General features: G+C 40.3%; 1 protein-coding gene and 1 non-coding gene across 2 annotated transcripts; both read left to right on the top strand.

Annotated features, from left to right (window-relative positions):
• LOC8072271 (4-alpha-glucanotransferase DPE2) lies at positions 573–8400 on the top strand. The gene is made up of 23 exons (XM_002461120.2): positions 573–1007; positions 1537–1881; positions 2148–2265; positions 2677–2729; positions 2856–2983; positions 3147–3276; positions 3538–3734; positions 3843–3921; positions 4047–4085; positions 4183–4302; positions 4398–4499; positions 4643–4726; positions 4811–5053; positions 5134–5259; positions 5345–5419; positions 5510–5581; positions 5745–5864; positions 5973–6070; positions 6408–6567; positions 6658–6756; positions 6894–7091; positions 7178–7271; positions 7843–8400. Exons 2-23 carry the CDS (start codon positions 1540–1542, stop codon positions 8004–8006), a joined length of 2841 nt encoding a protein of 946 aa, XP_002461165.1. The 5' UTR covers positions 573–1007; positions 1537–1539; the 3' UTR covers positions 8007–8400.
• TRNAP-UGG lies at positions 15219–15290 on the top strand. Its single transcript has one exon. It is a non-coding gene; the product is annotated as a tRNA-Pro (tRNA).

Consider the following 16772-nt stretch of genomic DNA (forward strand, 5'->3'; position numbering starts at 1 on the left):
TCGGGGACTGATGTGGACGCACTTGTCATTGTGCTGCTGCAAAAACTGTCAGAATACACCTCCGACAGCATTCTTCAGTAGCGCTAATTAACTAGCTAATCCTCCTTTCCGGAATCTGCATGCTCCATCTCTCATCTTTTGCCGTTTATGGCAAAAACTACGCACTAATCTGATCTGCAAATCTCAGCCTGCTGCAAATCCAGACAGGGATCCTGCTCTGCTCGCACTTTAATTAATATAATATAGCACACTAGCAGTGTGATGAGCCAGTGATGAGTGACAGATCCAGATTTGCTTTGGCAGATCTTCCAGATGCCGATCCATTCCCGTCACTTTCCCAGTTTCCCTGAATAACCGAGCTCCTCAACGCGACAAAACTGAGATCGAGAGGTATTCAGCGAGGGGACCCCCCAGGGGCCAAGGGGAGAGAAAAAAATCTCTCCTTTCATGGCGAGATCAGCAAGTTGGAGCAGCAGAGAGGCCAGAGAGCGTTGGTGCCGCATCTAATCTAGACTAGCAAGACGTCAGGCGGCAGCATGGCGCGGTAGAGTTCCGGAGAGGCTGACGGGACGGGCAGTGCTCGCGTCGTCGTCACCTCACGTGTAGCGTGGCGCGGTGTGTGATCACCGCCACCGCCGCTCCCAGCCACACAAACCGGACGACCCGAGCAGATTGCTTTGCTATTCTTCGCCGTCTCAAAATTAGGAGGCGGATCCACGAAGGGAGGAGAAGGGAAGGAGGGGGAGGAAAAAAGGCTCCTTTTTTATGCTGTCACTGCGGATGCAGGTGACGCTTTCCCAGGCTCTCCCCCCCGTCGTAGACGTCGCCTTCGCCCTCCACACGCACACCCATCCCATCCATCCCGCTCCCCTCGCGTCGCCTTCTATCTTCGAGGGAGAACCGGAGAGCCTTTGCCGCTCTCTCACTCGCTCTGTTTTGTATCTACCCCGTCCGTCGCTGATTCCCTCCTCGTTTGTCGCCATTGCCGCCGGTCGTGCCGTGTCAAGGTAAGTACCGTCAGCGCTGTTCTCTGTTTTTCTTCTTCTTGTGCTTGATCTGTTTCCACGGGCTCCACTGAGCTGCTACTGGTTACTCGTTCTGGATGAGTGGATCGCCTTGGTCATGTTAATAGTAGCATGGGAAGGCGTAGTGGTATAGGAATGTGGACAAACTCTTGGTTCCACGAATCTGGGCGAAGCGAACTTTTTTTTTCCAAAGGAATCCGATTCCTGAATCTTGCTCGCCTTGTTTAAATTACTGGAGGAGTGGAAAAAAAAATAAAAGGAGTGGGTTAGAAAATGAAGGTATATATGGGATCTCGTGTGGTGGAATCTGGAATGGAACCACTCATTTCATGGAACCTTGATTGATCTTTGCCTTTGGGTGCGAGAATTGATGTGAGCCCATTGTAGTTTGTAGCTGAAGCTATGGGATTCATTCTTCAATCTTCAGTCGTGCAAGGATTACATCTTTTGCACGCTTACAACAACACATTCAGCTTCCTGATTTCTCTCTTCTTCCCTGTTTCATTTGAAGGACATGGCGACCTCGGGAAAGAAATCTCTGAATTCGGTGACCTTGCTGTTCAAATTGCCATATTACACACAATGGGGGCAGAGTCTTCTGATTGCCGGGTCGGAACCAGCACTCGGCTCGTGGAATGTCAAGCAAGGAGTGCCTCTGAGTCCAGTTCATCAGGACAGTGAGCTAATCTGGTGTGGGAGCGTGTCTGTTGTTGCTGGCTTCACCTGCGAGTACAAATACTATGTGGTGGATGACAACAAAAATGTTTTGAGATGGGAGGCTGGGGAGAAAAGGAAACTAGTCCTGCCGGAGGGCGTTAAGGAAGGAGATGTAATTGAAATCCGCGACTGGTGGACGGTACTAATCATTTTTATCACTAGTGTGTGTATATTTATGTTCTCTACAGTAAGCAGTGAAGTAGCAGCAATATAGGATCTTACATTTTTAGCTGAATGGGCTGTATCTATTGTTTTCTTTTGGATAAGCGGTGGGTTGTTGTATCTATTGTTGGTTTCCTTGCTATATTTGAAGGCTGGTTATGGGGCACTTCTGTTTGTCAGGTTCACATCAAACAAGTTTCTTCGTTCTGTACTATGTTTACTAATGGTCTTGTTTGCATTCAGGATGCTTCTGAAGCTCTATTCTTTAGAAGTGCATTCAAGAATGTCGTCTTCAATGCTACTGAAGGTGTTAAAAAAGAATCGCAATCGGTGTCCCTCAACAAAAGTTTGGATCCTGAAGGTATCATCATTTATATGAAAAACCAATTGAGTGAGCAGGACCAGAGTATTAAATCTGCAAATATCTGAGATTTCATGATGAATGTATTGGTGAAAAAGAATTGATATAGCATCATGTCTTCACATGTTAAATATATCAAATGAAGTTCTTCCTACTCTAGATGTCTAGAGCTCTCGGTCTCTCTCAGATGATTTATTTTGTGTGCTCTTATGTATTTTATGAGCAAATCCCCGATAAGATTAACCTTGGGGGTGGGGCTTCTGATTTTTTTTCTTTTGAAAACATGCAGGTTACATGTATTTATAATAAAATGTAAAAGGGAAATAAGAAAAAAAAGAATGAATTTCTATTTTTGGAGCACCACATGAAGTTATCAGTTTTTTTGTCTTACATAATACTTTCCCTGAGCAGATATCGTTATCCAGTTCGTAATTAGCTGTCCTCGGCTCGTATCTGGCTCTACTGTAAGTACACTTTAAGGATTTCTTTATCTTTTATAAACTATCCTTAATTGTGTTAATCAGTAACTTATTTAATTAATTCATACCTGCTTGCTGATGTCCCTCACGTCCACTGATAACGAACTTTAGGTCATCGTCACTGGAAGTAACCCTCAATTAGGAAGATGGCAAACTCAAGATGGTCTCAAGCTGAGCTATGTTGGAGATTCCTTGTGGAAAGCAAGCTGTGCTTTACGGAAGTCTGAGTTCCCTGTAAAATATCCTTTTGCACATGATTTTTCCCTTAATCTTTTATTGGACTTACCATACCGATGGATATTGTTTTGCCAGTATTCCTCAATGCACCATCCTTTTAGCTGTTGGCTAACATCACGTCCTTAGATTTTTTTCTGAGAATGATTGTCCTTAACATCTTTCCACATACAAATACTGTCAAATCAGTCAAGCAGGAAACTCTTCATTGGAGCTTGGTCCAAACAGGGAGGTTAATGTTGATTTATCGTCACCCAAGCAATCCAGATATATTGTGTTATCTGATGGTGCTCTCAGGGTAATGTATCCAATAGTGTTATCTGCAAAGATGCATGGGTTTGTTGCAAGAGAACTTTCTAGGAACTCATTGACCATTTTAACTAGAAACCATTGACCATGCTATGATGCATTATAAGCAATTAATAGTATTCAGTATACATGAACATGTGATTGGCATAACAGAACCATGGAACTCCATACTTCGGCTAACAAATCAGAGAATCAGCATGCATCATACACAGCCAACATTGTGTACTAATACTTCATCTGCATTTACCAGGATGCACCATGGAGGGGTGCAGGTGTTGCTGTACCCGTATTTTCAATCAGATCAGTCGAGGACCTTGGCGTTGGAGAATTCCTAGATCTTAAGCTTCTTGTTGACTGGGCAGTCAATTCAGGCTTCCATCTTGTTCAGCTCCTTCCAATCAACGATACTTCAGTTCATGGGATGTGGTGGGATTCTTATCCATACAGGTACGACTAATATTCAATACCAAAGGTTTCCTGCTCATAATGGGTTTTTTCTTGAAATCAGTTAGGACATTATCTAAACAGTAGCAATGCCCCTCGTGTGAATTACAGCTCTCTCTCTGTGTTTGCATTGCACCCCTTGTACCTGAGAGTACAAGCACTTTCAGATGCAATTCCTGCGGATGTTAAGGTATACCTTTGTTATGCTTTCGTATTCATTCATTGTATGTCTTGGCTGTGTTATTTTTATTTCACTAAATGTTTGAATGAGTTGTTCCTCACCTCATTTGGTACTCAATTTGAAATTTACTACAGGAAGAAATTCAGCAGGCGAAGAAGCAATTGGATAAAAAGGTTATAGCATTTGCATATTGTTGTTGATTCTTGCAGCTATTTGACTAAATCTCTAATATTTGGTTATTCCCTAACTTGGAAATGATCTGTAAATTAGGACGTTGACTACGAGGCAGCATTGTCCACAAAATTGTCGATTGCTAGAAAAATATTCAATTTAGAAAAGGACAAAGTGCTAAACTCCAGTTCTTTCAAGCAGTTCTTATCTGAAAACGAGGTACATTCACTGCCATTTCATTTGTCCTGTGTAATCATGGTACTTGATTTCGTATTCCAAACTGTATGGGATAAGCTTTCACACTGTTCTAATAGGAATGGTTGAAACCATATGCGGCATTTTGCTTTTTGCGGGACTTTTTCGAGACATCTGACCACAGCCAATGGGGGCGGTTTTCTCAGTTTTCCAAGGAGAAGGTATTGAAAATTTTATTCTGCATTTGGCACTAGAATCTTTTCAGTTGCTATAGCTTGCTAAGAACATATGTTGTTCTAATTTTTTATGAGAGCACATGTGTAATATGAGCACTAAGATGGTTTCCTTCTGTAATGTGTTTCAGCTTGACAAACTTATTTCTGAAGGTACTTTACACCATGACGTTATACGTTTTCATTACTATGTTCAGTACCATCTATATATACAAGTAAGTATTGTCATTCTGAACTGCTCATAGTATTACTCTCCTGTATATATATATTTTTGACATTATTTTTATTCGCTTTTTTAGTTATCAGAGGCAGCAACATATGCAAGAAAGAAAAAGGTTATCCTGAAAGGTGATTTACCTATTGGTGTTGATAGGAATAGTGTCGATACTTGGGTATACCCGACCTTGTTTCGCATGAATACCGCTACTGGAGCACCCCCTGATTATTTTGACAAGAATGGACAAAATTGGGGTTTTCCTACATATAACTGGGAGGAGATGTCTAAGGATAATTATGGGTGGTGGCGAGGTCGTCTGACACAGGTTATTTAGCATAACATTCATTGTATGTCTGACTGGTCATCTTTTCCTTTTATTATTCATATCCTACTAGCATGTTGCAGATGGCAAAGTACTTCACAGCATACAGGATAGACCACATCTTGGGTTTCTTTAGGATATGGGAGCTTCCAGATCATGCTGCAACAGGTTTAGTTGGGAAATTTAGACCTTCCATTCCTCTTAGTCAGGTTAGTTTCTGTATCTGTTGAGCAAACTAAAACGGGCCAGAGAAATCTTTTGGAGTAGTTTATCTAACTTGTTCTTGACTTCCAGGAGGAGCTTTTAAGTGAAGGTCTATGGGATTTTAATCGAATGAGCCAACCATACATTCGTCAGGAAATTCTAGAGGTTGCTGTGTTCATAATGATGTTCATGTTTCAGATTTTTTTTTCAGTGAAATTTTAGGCCACAATCGTGAAATTTCTTTTTTTTTCTCAGGAGAAGTTTGGATCCTTTTGGACAGTCATTGCAGCCAATTTTCTAAATGAGTATCAGAAGCAGTGTTATGAGGTAGTGCAATGAGTCATATTCTTCGAGAGTAAATTGCAAATCACAATATAAATGTCTCTATTTTGTATGTCAGTTGTGTGTACTTTTAATGTGATCTCGTTTCTAAAATATTACTAGTTACTTTGATCTCACATGTTTTTTCTTCTTTGCTTCACTTGTATAGTTTAAAGAAGACTGCAACACAGAGAAAAAGATTATTGCAAAGATTAAAACAAGTGCTGAAAAGTCACTGTGGCTAGAGAAAGAAGACAGTATCCGCAGTGGCCTTTTTGATTTACTACAGGTAATTTGGGTCTTCCGTTGTGATTTAATTTCATTGTTGCTGACACACTTTATTCTCCTAAGATATCCAGCTCCTTTCTGACTTGGTTCAAGTACTGCTATTCTGCAGAATATTGTCCTTATCAGAGATCCAGAGGACTCCACAAAATTTTATCCCCGTTTCAACCTGGAAGATACGTCAAGTTTTAGGGACCTAGATGAACACAGGTAATGTTAATGGTTCTAAACTATAGTTCTTCTATTCTCCATTTCAAGTTTGAAGGGATTTGATCTACCCACTTGTGATTAAATTTGGTTCAGTCTACTAGATGTTAATAACATAATGTAACAGTGTAAGGGCATTTGCCTATCTTATTTTTGTTATCTACATCTCTTTGGGTACCCTTCTACGCAGAAAATGAAATTAGTGTATTGGTATTTTGCAGTAGACAGCTTGTTCTTCAGAAAACAAAATTAGGGTACACCACCTTTTATGCTTTGCAATGTGTTTCTAATGAATCTGTGTTCATGAATTTTCATCCTCTCGTCGGACATCATTTTACAGCAAAAATGTCCTCAGAAGATTGTACTATGACTATTATTTTGCTCGCCAAGAAAATCTCTGGCGTCAAAATGCCCTGAAGACTTTGCCTGTCCTGTTGAACTCGTCAGATATGTTGGCATGTGGAGAGGACCTTGGCCTTATCCCTGCTTGCGTTCACCCTGTATGATCCCTTCTCTAGAACTGCAAAGTTGTTAACTAAGCCACTGGTTTTTACTCGACGTTAATAATAATGATGAAAACTTCTATACAGGTTATGCAAGAACTGGGGTTGATTGGATTGCGTATCCAAAGAATGCCTAGTGAACCAAACACGGAATTTGGTATTCCTTCTCAGTATAGCTATATGACGGTGTGTTCCCATCCATTATTACAGTATTACACTCAGATAAATTGGAAATATAATGAAAAGGGTGTTCTGATTGAAAATGACATGGAGGTTCAGAGAGGCTGTGTTGATTTGATGATGATCAATTTTTGATGTTTCAGGTTTGTGCTCCCTCATGTCATGATTGCTCTACATTACGTGCTTGGTGGGAAGAAGATGAAGGAAGAAGAAGTCGTTTCTACAAGACTGTAGTTGGCAGTGATGAAGAGCCCCCATCTCGTTGCACCCCGGAAGTAGTGCACTTCATTGTTCAGCAGCATTTTGACGCTCCATCAATGTGGGCAATCTTTCCACTTCAGGTCTGAAACTTGAACTTACATCATAGATCAAGGATTTCTTGTCTAAAATAAGCTGATGAGTCTACTTCGGATTTGGCATTTATCAGGACCTTCTTGCACTGAAAGACAAGTACACCACAAGACCAGCACCAGAGGAAACAATCAATGACCCCACTAACCCAAAACACTATTGGAGATTCCGTAAGTCAATTCATCATTCCCCACCTCTTTATGAAATAAGGCATTTCAATAAGAAAATTTATTTTAAGGTTACTCTTGAAATGTTGCCTTCTTTTTAGGAAAAGCCTCCCATTCAATTTATTGACATGAGACGATAGGCATGTTTTAATTGTTGCATATGGTCTGGTAGTCATGAAGATAGATGAGTTGCATGATGTAGCTTCTGCCTGAAACTTAAACAGTTCAGCATTTGTGTTTGCTACCTTCTACTTAACCATTTGATCTAGGCGTGTCGGAAAAAAACAACAACAACAACAACAATTGATCTAGGCTCATCAAGAGAAGTGGCACAGAAGCTGAATTTAATATCTGGAGCATGATGCCTTGCTAGCCTGTCAAATTTGAATGATTGAATAAACAATACCAAAGTTTTAGGATACCATCATTATCATATGGGCCATTGGCATAGCTTTCTAATAAGCTAAAGTGGTATCTCTCAAGCTCCACATGCGAGTTGCACTCCAGTTGTGTGAACTTAATCCTGAAAAGGCAATTCTTTTCCTTGGATCTAACTTCTCCCTAATATTTTCAGGTGTCCATGTGACGTTGGAGTCTCTGTTGGATGACAAGGACATCCAAGCAACCATCAAGGACCTTGTCACAAGTAGCGGGAGGTCCTTCCCTGGAAAGAAGGCGGAAGGTGCCGACGAAAGCGGAGAGAAACTATCTAAGGTGCAGTTGAATGGTAAAGCTTAGGAACGGATTGCAAGAACAGCTGAAAGCGACCACGATTACAAGTAAATAGAATAAGGCAACAGACTGCATTACCATGTCGGTTCGGGTGGTGATGTTTCTGCTAGGAAATTCTTACCCCTGTGAAGTTCTTTCAACTCTGGAAATAAGAAGTATCATCAATCAAGTCAGCAAGTGAAATAATTCATCCAATTTTGGTTTTCATTCATAAATTTTCTTTGAGGACCCAGTTATTTCTTGTTGGCGTATTTCTGCATCAGCAAGCCATTGAAATGGCATCTTCTGCAGTTTGTGTTGTCCTAATCAACCAAAATCGGTGCGTCTGTAGTGCGTCGCATGTGAATAAATGCTACTAGTTCTTTTAGTTGTCTAATTAATTTATCTGTCTTTGGGAATAGATTCTGTTCCAGATTTGTGTTACACTAGAACTCGTAGTGGGGACAGTTCCATTTATTTTGGTGCTACTACTAGCAAAAGAAAAGGTCATGGCTATGGATGGTTCTCCAGCTGCTTTCCCTCGTAGCCTCTACTTTTGGAGCTTGTTTATTTATGCCAAATGCCAATTCACAAAAACATTAGGGGCCTATTTGGCTCCCCTTGCTAAATTTTAGTTGGTTAAACTTTAGTTAATTTAGTAGCTAAACTTCCAAACACACTGACTAAAAAGTAGTTAAAATAGTTTTAGCTGATTAAAATTTAGTAAGGGAAACCAAACAGTCCCTAAGTTTTCCTTGCTATTGACGTGATGGCCCAAAGTGTTGGTTACACCAAATGCCAATTCATTAATAAACACATTATTTGCAGCAACCCCTTTTAATTGATGCTGTGGTCCTGTGGGTGTGAAGGTTTCTTCCTTGGTTTCCAACTGGTTGGGCACTGTCAACTGGAAGGACAGCTTAGGCACTCTTTCTTGCCTCTGCAATTAGCATGCCCCTTTGTACTAATAGCATTGAAAAGGGTAAGCAGCTGAACAAATGGACTTGACCAACAAGCTCCTGTCATTCCAGGTCCTCTTCTTCTAGAATCTGGAAGTCTAGAGAGTTCGTTTTCCCCGGTAAAAAGTCTAAATATCTTCCTTTTTTTTTGGCGACGGGAATGAAGTCTAAAGTTTTTTATTTTTCTTTCGACCACAAGTCTAAAGCAGAGGTATTTGAAGTTGAATGGGAATTGAAGGGGTACAATGGACGTGCAATTCGCAATCAGTACTAATCTGTATCTCGCGATCTCCATGAAGTCTCGTGGTGGTACAAGTACAATGCAGCACATATGTGTATGCTGTCCTTGTGAAAAGCTCCGAAAGGGCCTGGGCAGCTGATTACCTCGCTGAAATTGCATAGATGCAACTGCCAAAAAAAAAGAGAGTTTATAATAAACCACACCTCTCGTGTGCTTTGCCTCCTTTAACGACGTCGCTTTAAAACACCAAACCCACTCTTTAATATAATCACTTAATCAGTGGTTACAATTTCCACCTCCATCTTCTTTTTTTTGGTTGTACTACTGTTTTTTTTTCGAGCAGACAGATTCATCTGACACTGACAGCACCGACCTTGGAGTCTCTGACAGCAGTAACTGACTGCATTCATCAAAGGCCTTGTTTAGTTCACCCCGAAATTCAAAAAGTTTTTAAGATTCTCTGTTACATCGAATCTTGCGGCACATGCATGAAGCATTAAATATAGACGAAAATAAAAATTAATCACACAGTTTGACTGTAAATCACGAGACGAATCTTTTGATTCTACTTAGTCTATAATTGGATAGTATTTACCACAAACAAACGAAAGTGCTACAGTTTCGAAAACTTTTCAGTTTTCGGACTAAACAAGGCCTAACTGAAAACGAAGATCGTCTTGGAAAAAAAAAAGGCACCGCTTGTTTGCTCTTGCTGACTTGCAGGCCCCTGTCTGTATTCCTCCTCGGTGTCAAATAAAATTCAGTGGGAACACCACCACTGAATTTGGAATTTGGTGTTGGACGATGAGGAAAGCGAGTTCCTCTTGTCTGCCACCTCTCTCTCACTAGTCTCTCTAGAAGGAGTTGATGGTGGCACCCACTGCTTTTTTTCTCAAAAAAAGGCGTGGTTAACCTTTTCTCCCCCATTCAATCATTCACTAAGATCGAGTATGATCACGTTCTAGATTCTGAAATAATGAATGAATGTCGCAAGTCTCATGGTTTAGGTTGAAGGTTGAATTAAGAGCAAAGTAAGCATCCTACCTCACCAACTAAACCATATCAGTAGTTTCTTGCATAATTCATAATCATAATCATGTATGCTGCCGGTCAACGTTACAGGACAGGAGCCCAAGAATTTCTAAAATATTCGCTGTACAAAGAAGACCAAGTTGGGTAAAAAAAAACATACTACATCCGTGTGTGTCGGCACGGCGATTTTGGCCTTTGCCGTCGTCGTGTATCTTGTGTTGTGAGCATGGGATTGCGATGAACTCGGATGCATGCCAAGGAGGTGGGTGCGTTCATGGGTACCCGGAGGCGAGGCAGTCCTCCCAGAACTTGCGGTCCTCCTCCTGCCGCTCCGCCACGCGCTTCGGGTCCTCGGCGGCCTCCGGCGCCGGTGCGAGAGGAAGCGCCGTGATCGCGCCGCCGCGGACCCCGGCCACCGCCATCTGCTCCCACCAGGCGCCGCTCCTCCTCGTCCCCGCCTTGTTCCTCCCCTCCTCGTCGCCGGCAGTTTCGTCTTGTTCTTGGTAGCTGCTGTACTCGTCTCCCTCCACGCAGCTGCTGCACCCGTCGTCGTCGTCGTCCTCGTCCATCTCTGCCTCGTCGTCTTCGTGGCAGCACACGCTGCTGCCGCAAGAGGAGTAGGAGGAGTCGGTCGCCGCCGCGCCCGCGCCGTGCGGGCATGGGTGCGGGCACGACTCGGCGACGCTCTCGCTGTCGCTGTCGTCCATGTCGTCGTCGGCCACGGCGTCGACGACGCGGGGCCTCGGGAGCAGCGCCAACGGCGGCGGCGGGTGCACGGCGGAAGCCATGGCGCGGGGCGCGCACGCGGACTGCGGAGCGCGCGGTGGCCGTGGCGAGAGCGACATGGACATACACGGCCAGTATTTATAGCTGACCACGCGCCGAATTCGCCAAGCGGACAACGACTGCAAAATCCTTTTTTTTTTTGGAATGGAAAAAAGAACGACTACAAAATCCTACTGCTGCAGATACGTATAACTAATAGGAGCTTTTATCAAAGCGCTCAAATCTCTTATCTTATCTTCTCTGTCTACACCTGAAAAGACTCTAATTTATATGTAACTGAACTTCTCATAAATTAATTAAACGGCGATAGTGACAAGTATTAGTTGTAATAACACAGCCGTTTACTCACTTACTTACTCAGAATTTAAATTAACTAGGAGGAATTGGTTAAGCTTCTACCCACTTTAACTTATTTTTATGATCTAAAGTTTTTTATGAGATGGTCTAAATTTTAGATAATATTTTAGACCTTCTATTTAGAACCAAAGTTGTCTTAGACTGTATGATCTAAACAAGTTAAAAGTTATATTCCAAGAAGCAAAAGACTCTATTCAGTCGGTGGTATGGAACATTTAGTTGGCAACGAGACAAAAGTGAACAATTCATATGTAATTCCATTTATACAAAAATAGGTTGTGTTTGTGTGCGTTTAGAGGGATGTAAGCATCGGCGTTATTATATCTGTACTACTGTGTGTTAGATAAAAGGACAATGGCATTGCCATTCAACTGCTCACTTGCCTAAATTAATACGCCAAATAATTAAATAAACACTTGTATAAGCATCTCCGCGTTATCGGTACTACTGTGTGTTAGAAAAAAATACTTAACTTTCTAATTGCATTGCCATTCAACTAACTGCTCACTTGCCCAAATTAATACGCCAAATAATTAAATAAACACCTGTATAATTGCTGGAGTAGGCCTACCTAGATAGAACGTACTATCACAGCAAGAAACACTCACCTAACCTCGAAATTTTCATGTGAGTGAGTGAGTGACCTTCAAAAAAAAAATCATGTGAGTTGGTCGATCGGAGTGCAGTCCACGACGTGCGAGCGCTGAAACGGATGAAATAGACGCGATGTGATGTTGAGAATGATTCTATTCTACGTGTTCTAGAAACGGTAGTTTGACTTGGGCCTTGTTTAGTTTTGAAAAAAATTCGGATTTCGCTACTGTAGCACTTTCGTTTTTATTTGATAAATATTGTCCAATCATGAACAAACTAGGATCAAAAGATTCGTCTCGCGATTTACAGACAAACTGTGTAATTAGTTTTTATTTTCGTTTATATTTAATGCTTCATGCATGTGCCACAAGATTCGATGTGAAGGGGAATCTTGAAAACTTTTTGGATTTCGGGGTGAAGTAAACAAGGCATTGCTCGATTTTTGTTGCAAAATAAAGGTCACGCGGTGTGTTGGGAGAAAGTGGCATGCATAGAGTCGTCTCATGCTCCAAAAGCGCAAAAAAAAAAAGACGTGTGGAAGTGATAGCTCTGTATCTCTCGCACGTGTTTTAGGTTTACTCCCTCGTGTCACATAAAAAAACAATCACTGTTTATATTTCCTTAAAAAAAATCTCGCACTTTATATGGTTTAGTCAAACTTTGAAAACTACAGACAAGAGTAAATAAAATTATTTAGCTCGAAAGCATATGCAAGTTATATGTATAAGGTTTGTATTCAAAATATTTATTGTGAAATCTCTTAGACTCAAAGGATTTTGTTTTTCAAAAACATTGGTCAAAGGTATACATCGGAAACCATGGAGAATCAAACGTGTCAAATATTTCTGGTAAAGGTATGCAGTATTTTTTATTTCATCAATCAAGACAAGTAGGACGAGAAAAATCAGTTCATATAACTATAAGTGTCCATATTTAAGACAAGTGGAGAGAAATTTTTGTTTCTATTTTATAATGTTTCAAAACAATAGACAAATTTACCATATTAGAAACATAAGGCGGAAGAAGTAGTGAACCTAATTGTTTTTTTTTTCAGTATAGAGGGGTGTGAAGCAGGGTCAGCGCAGTGGTGAAGCTAGAGCAAAAATAGAAAGGGTCGGATAGCTAGGGTGCATCAATCTTGTGTGCACATAGTTTTTCTTGAACATATAGGGGTGTGTATAATAATATGGTTAAATTTTGATCATGAGCACAAGTAATTTGACGGTATCCTACGCCTTTGTCCCTGGTTCGGCGCACATACGTGGACGACGGCTTTGGTTTTTGCTAGTTTGAGATGGAACTTTGAATTTCCAACCTAAACATAAAATTGGTTGATATGATTTCCAATCCAAACATAAAATTGATTGATATGACTTCCAATCCAAACATAAAATTGGTTTGGCGCCGTTGTAAAAAGTTATCTTGACGACTTACATATAGTCAGTTTGTTCGTTTGAGTTTATCAGCCGAATCTACCAGCCATTTAGTAACAAATTAACCAACAGTATTTTTTGTCATGGTTTATCAGCCAAGCGAATAAGACAATTTGGCTTCAATCTTCAATTATCATCTGCCTCTCATGTGATTAATGTTTATTAATTTTTTTTTGTGAAAGAAAGGAAGAGATTAAAAAAAAACTGGTTTGTTTGACGAATTACTATGAGTACTAGACGATGGTTACATGCAAGCAAGGCGCACAAAGCACCAGATTGCAAGAAGGAAACAGAGATTTTTTTTTTCTTTTTTGTTGGTCAAAAGCAGAGGCCAGACCTGCTAGCTGACCAGCTAGCCGGGTGCGTGTCTTGCGCCGGCTTTGTTCTAGAAGCGCTGACCCAACCCAATGCATGAGAGGCCGGCGATTTAGCGGTTAGCACCCCTTCCTTCTAGAAGGCAGCCTTTTTTAATTTGTCATCGATGAGCTTCAGCTGGCTATAGTGGCTGCATGCACTGGAATGGATGTCCCTTTCGACGACTAGAGTATATATTTTCTTGCACGACCAAAACAAGTTGTGAATCATGGATGGCCGGGTCGCCACACTCCCTCCCTCCTAGCTAGTACTGCGTGCGTACTACAAGGTACATACAGCCCGGACGCACGCCACGCCACCGCCCGCCGCCGTTTCTTGGCCGCCGATTTTTATTCGATTCCATCCCACCTTTCAAGACTCACAAAAGTAATCAAGTCCTCCTCCTCATCAAGACTTAAGGCACTAGCTAACTCGACATAGGACTTAAGCCACCCAACAGCAACATCATTGCGAAAAAAAAGTAAAAAACCAACAAGAAATTATATGTTTAAATACCTAGAGATATACTCCCTCCGTCCCCAAATACTGCTATTTCTAACAGATTTCAGACAGATTAGTGTGGCAAACAAAAGACCATTCTACCCTCAATTAATTTGGGTTCTACTATTTAATCATGCATGTTAAGTCATAGTTCCCTAGATCCAACGAGCTGCATTTAATGCCAACTAAACAGGCTCAAACAATTATCATGCGTCAAAGTACTACTCCCTAGAAGAAATTAAATGAGCTGGTGGACTACGGAAGTTCCGAGGAGAATTTAAATGGGCTGGTGGACTGAGTATGCTAGTAGAAATAGCAGTATTTGTGGACAAAATTTTTTTCTAGAAATAGCAGTATTTAGGGACGGAGGGAGTACTCTGTATATAAATACGCAAAAAAATAGACACAATTTTAATGCTTAATATAATATAGTCACAAACAAATTCAGTTGAATCGGTCTATCAATCCGATCAACGACACCCACAAATTAAAGCCGATTAAACCACTGATTACAAAATAAATAATGCCAAAATATTCACCGAATAAACCATAAAATTTCGCTTAATAACTATCCTTTTTTTGGATTAAATCAGTTTCGGTGAATATTTTGTCTGACTTTCTAGTTATACTTTCTTAATTAGATCTTGTTTAAATGTATATGTATTCATCTCAATCCATGTGTGTCGAACTGATTTCGTGTGGAACTTAAACTAAATTATACAATCAAACCACTCTAGCACAAAATAGATTGAAATCAATACATAAGCATCCAAACAAGCTCTTAAAAGTTGTTTGAGCATTAACTCACTCGATTGCTAATGAGTCAAAGGCTCAAAGCTCAGAAAATACCTGCAATCGAGAAAGCACAGGGCATGACCACGAGAAAGTTCGATCGCTCTGAAGGAGTGGGCGTACAAGACTAAGGAACAGAGACGCTATGTAAAATTATATTAAATTATATAATCGCTACAAAGGCATAACAGGGCATTTGGTCTAGTGGTATGATTCTCGCTTTGGGTGCGAGAGGTCCCGAGTTCGATTCTCGGAATGCCCCCTTTTTTTCCTGCTCTATTTTTTTTTCAAAAAAAAAAAAGAATCGCTTGTGACCCTTTTAGGGGTAATTCTGATAGGGAACTAATCGAACCAGTAAAGCGGCCTGCTTGGCTGCTCCAGCAGGCAAATCAAACTGTGTGCCTCTTAGCAAACATCGGATGGAATGATTTTTCTTGCAAATGTATATGTGATGAAATATACTTGAAGAAAAATATGTGATGAACATAAATATGCATGGTTATTAACTTATTATATATTTTTTTTCGTTTCTTCTGACAGACAAATCCTGCACGTAACTCAAACTCGTCATGCAGCGTTGTGGACCGGTGCAAGCTTTGCACACCGACTGTTACAAAAAGAAAGATGCAAGTGTGTGTGGAAAACACAAAAATGGCATAAAGCACTGTTTTTTATGAATATAAATTGTGAAGGCATCTTTTGAAGCAAAAAAAGAAAATCGCTCAAGATAGTTTGTCCTTTGAGATGATACTATTAGCCTATGTACATATATTTTTGTAAACGCAAGTGTTGCCGGTTAATGAACAGGGCCACTGTGCGTGGAACAGAGCCCATGGTTTTTTTTGGGGGGGGGGGGGGGGTGGCAAATCCTAATAGATATATCAGCCATTTATATAGCTTGGGGATCATGGATCAATTACAAGGGTCTATAGTTTTGTTATCAGGTGTGTGCAAACTACTATTGACTAGACTACCACCTAGGCCTAGCTTGGGGATCATGGATCAATTCAAGACCATAGCGTTAACTTCCATGATGTTAATTACATGTAGTTTTTTATATATATTAATTTCTATAGACAATATATATAGAAATTATGGTCTCAATGGATAGTTTCTACATAATAACTTTTTATCCAATCACATTCATTATCTCTCCATTTTTAACCAATTATATCACTTCATGTCTTGAATCTCGTGTAGACATGGCTTCTAATTTGGACTCGGTTTCTATGATTTTTGCTCTCTTTCTTTAATAACTATCTTGCCACATCAACAAAATGCTTAGTTGGCACTACAATAAATGTCTATAGAAACTATGACGCTTTCTACACTAGGAGTGCCCTAAACACTTGTAAATATAACATACTCTCTCTGTTTCTAAATATCTGTTGTTTGTGCTTTCTGAGAAACAACTTTTTGAATAAATATATATATTTAAAAATATTAATATTTATAATACATAATTACTATCATTGTAAAGATATTTGAATCTAGTCTTTTAATAAATTTATTTAATGATGTAAATATTACATGTATTTTCTACAAATCGAGTCGAACTTATGGTATGTACACCAACGACTACAATTATTTTTGAGATGGAGAGAGTATAAGCCTGCAATACAGAGTAAGACCTAGCTATACGTCTAGAGCCGATGACTATTACTAGGTAGGTCATTTAAATCTTTTCGTTCAATTTTGTATTATTCTACTATCCGTCGTAACATTATATCAACTAATGTTTTTT

This window comes from Sorghum bicolor, chromosome 2 (assembly GCF_000003195.3).
Source record: "Sorghum bicolor cultivar BTx623 chromosome 2, Sorghum_bicolor_NCBIv3, whole genome shotgun sequence".
Classification (NCBI taxonomy): domain Eukaryota; kingdom Viridiplantae; phylum Streptophyta; class Magnoliopsida; order Poales; family Poaceae; genus Sorghum; species Sorghum bicolor.

Bases quoted from the DNA above. Each gene is read 5' to 3' on its own strand.
- LOC8072271 (XM_002461120.2), top strand. From the start codon at position 1,540: ATGGCGACCTCGGGAAAGAAATCTCTGAATTCGGTGACCTTGCTGTTC. The intron at 5,054-5,133 runs GTTATTTAGCAT...AGCATGTTGCAG, and splicing joins GGCGAGGTCGTCTGACACAG to ATGGCAAAGTACTTCACAGC. The intron at 5,582-5,744 runs GTAGTGCAATGA...TCACTTGTATAG, and splicing joins ATCAGAAGCAGTGTTATGAG to TTTAAAGAAGACTGCAACAC.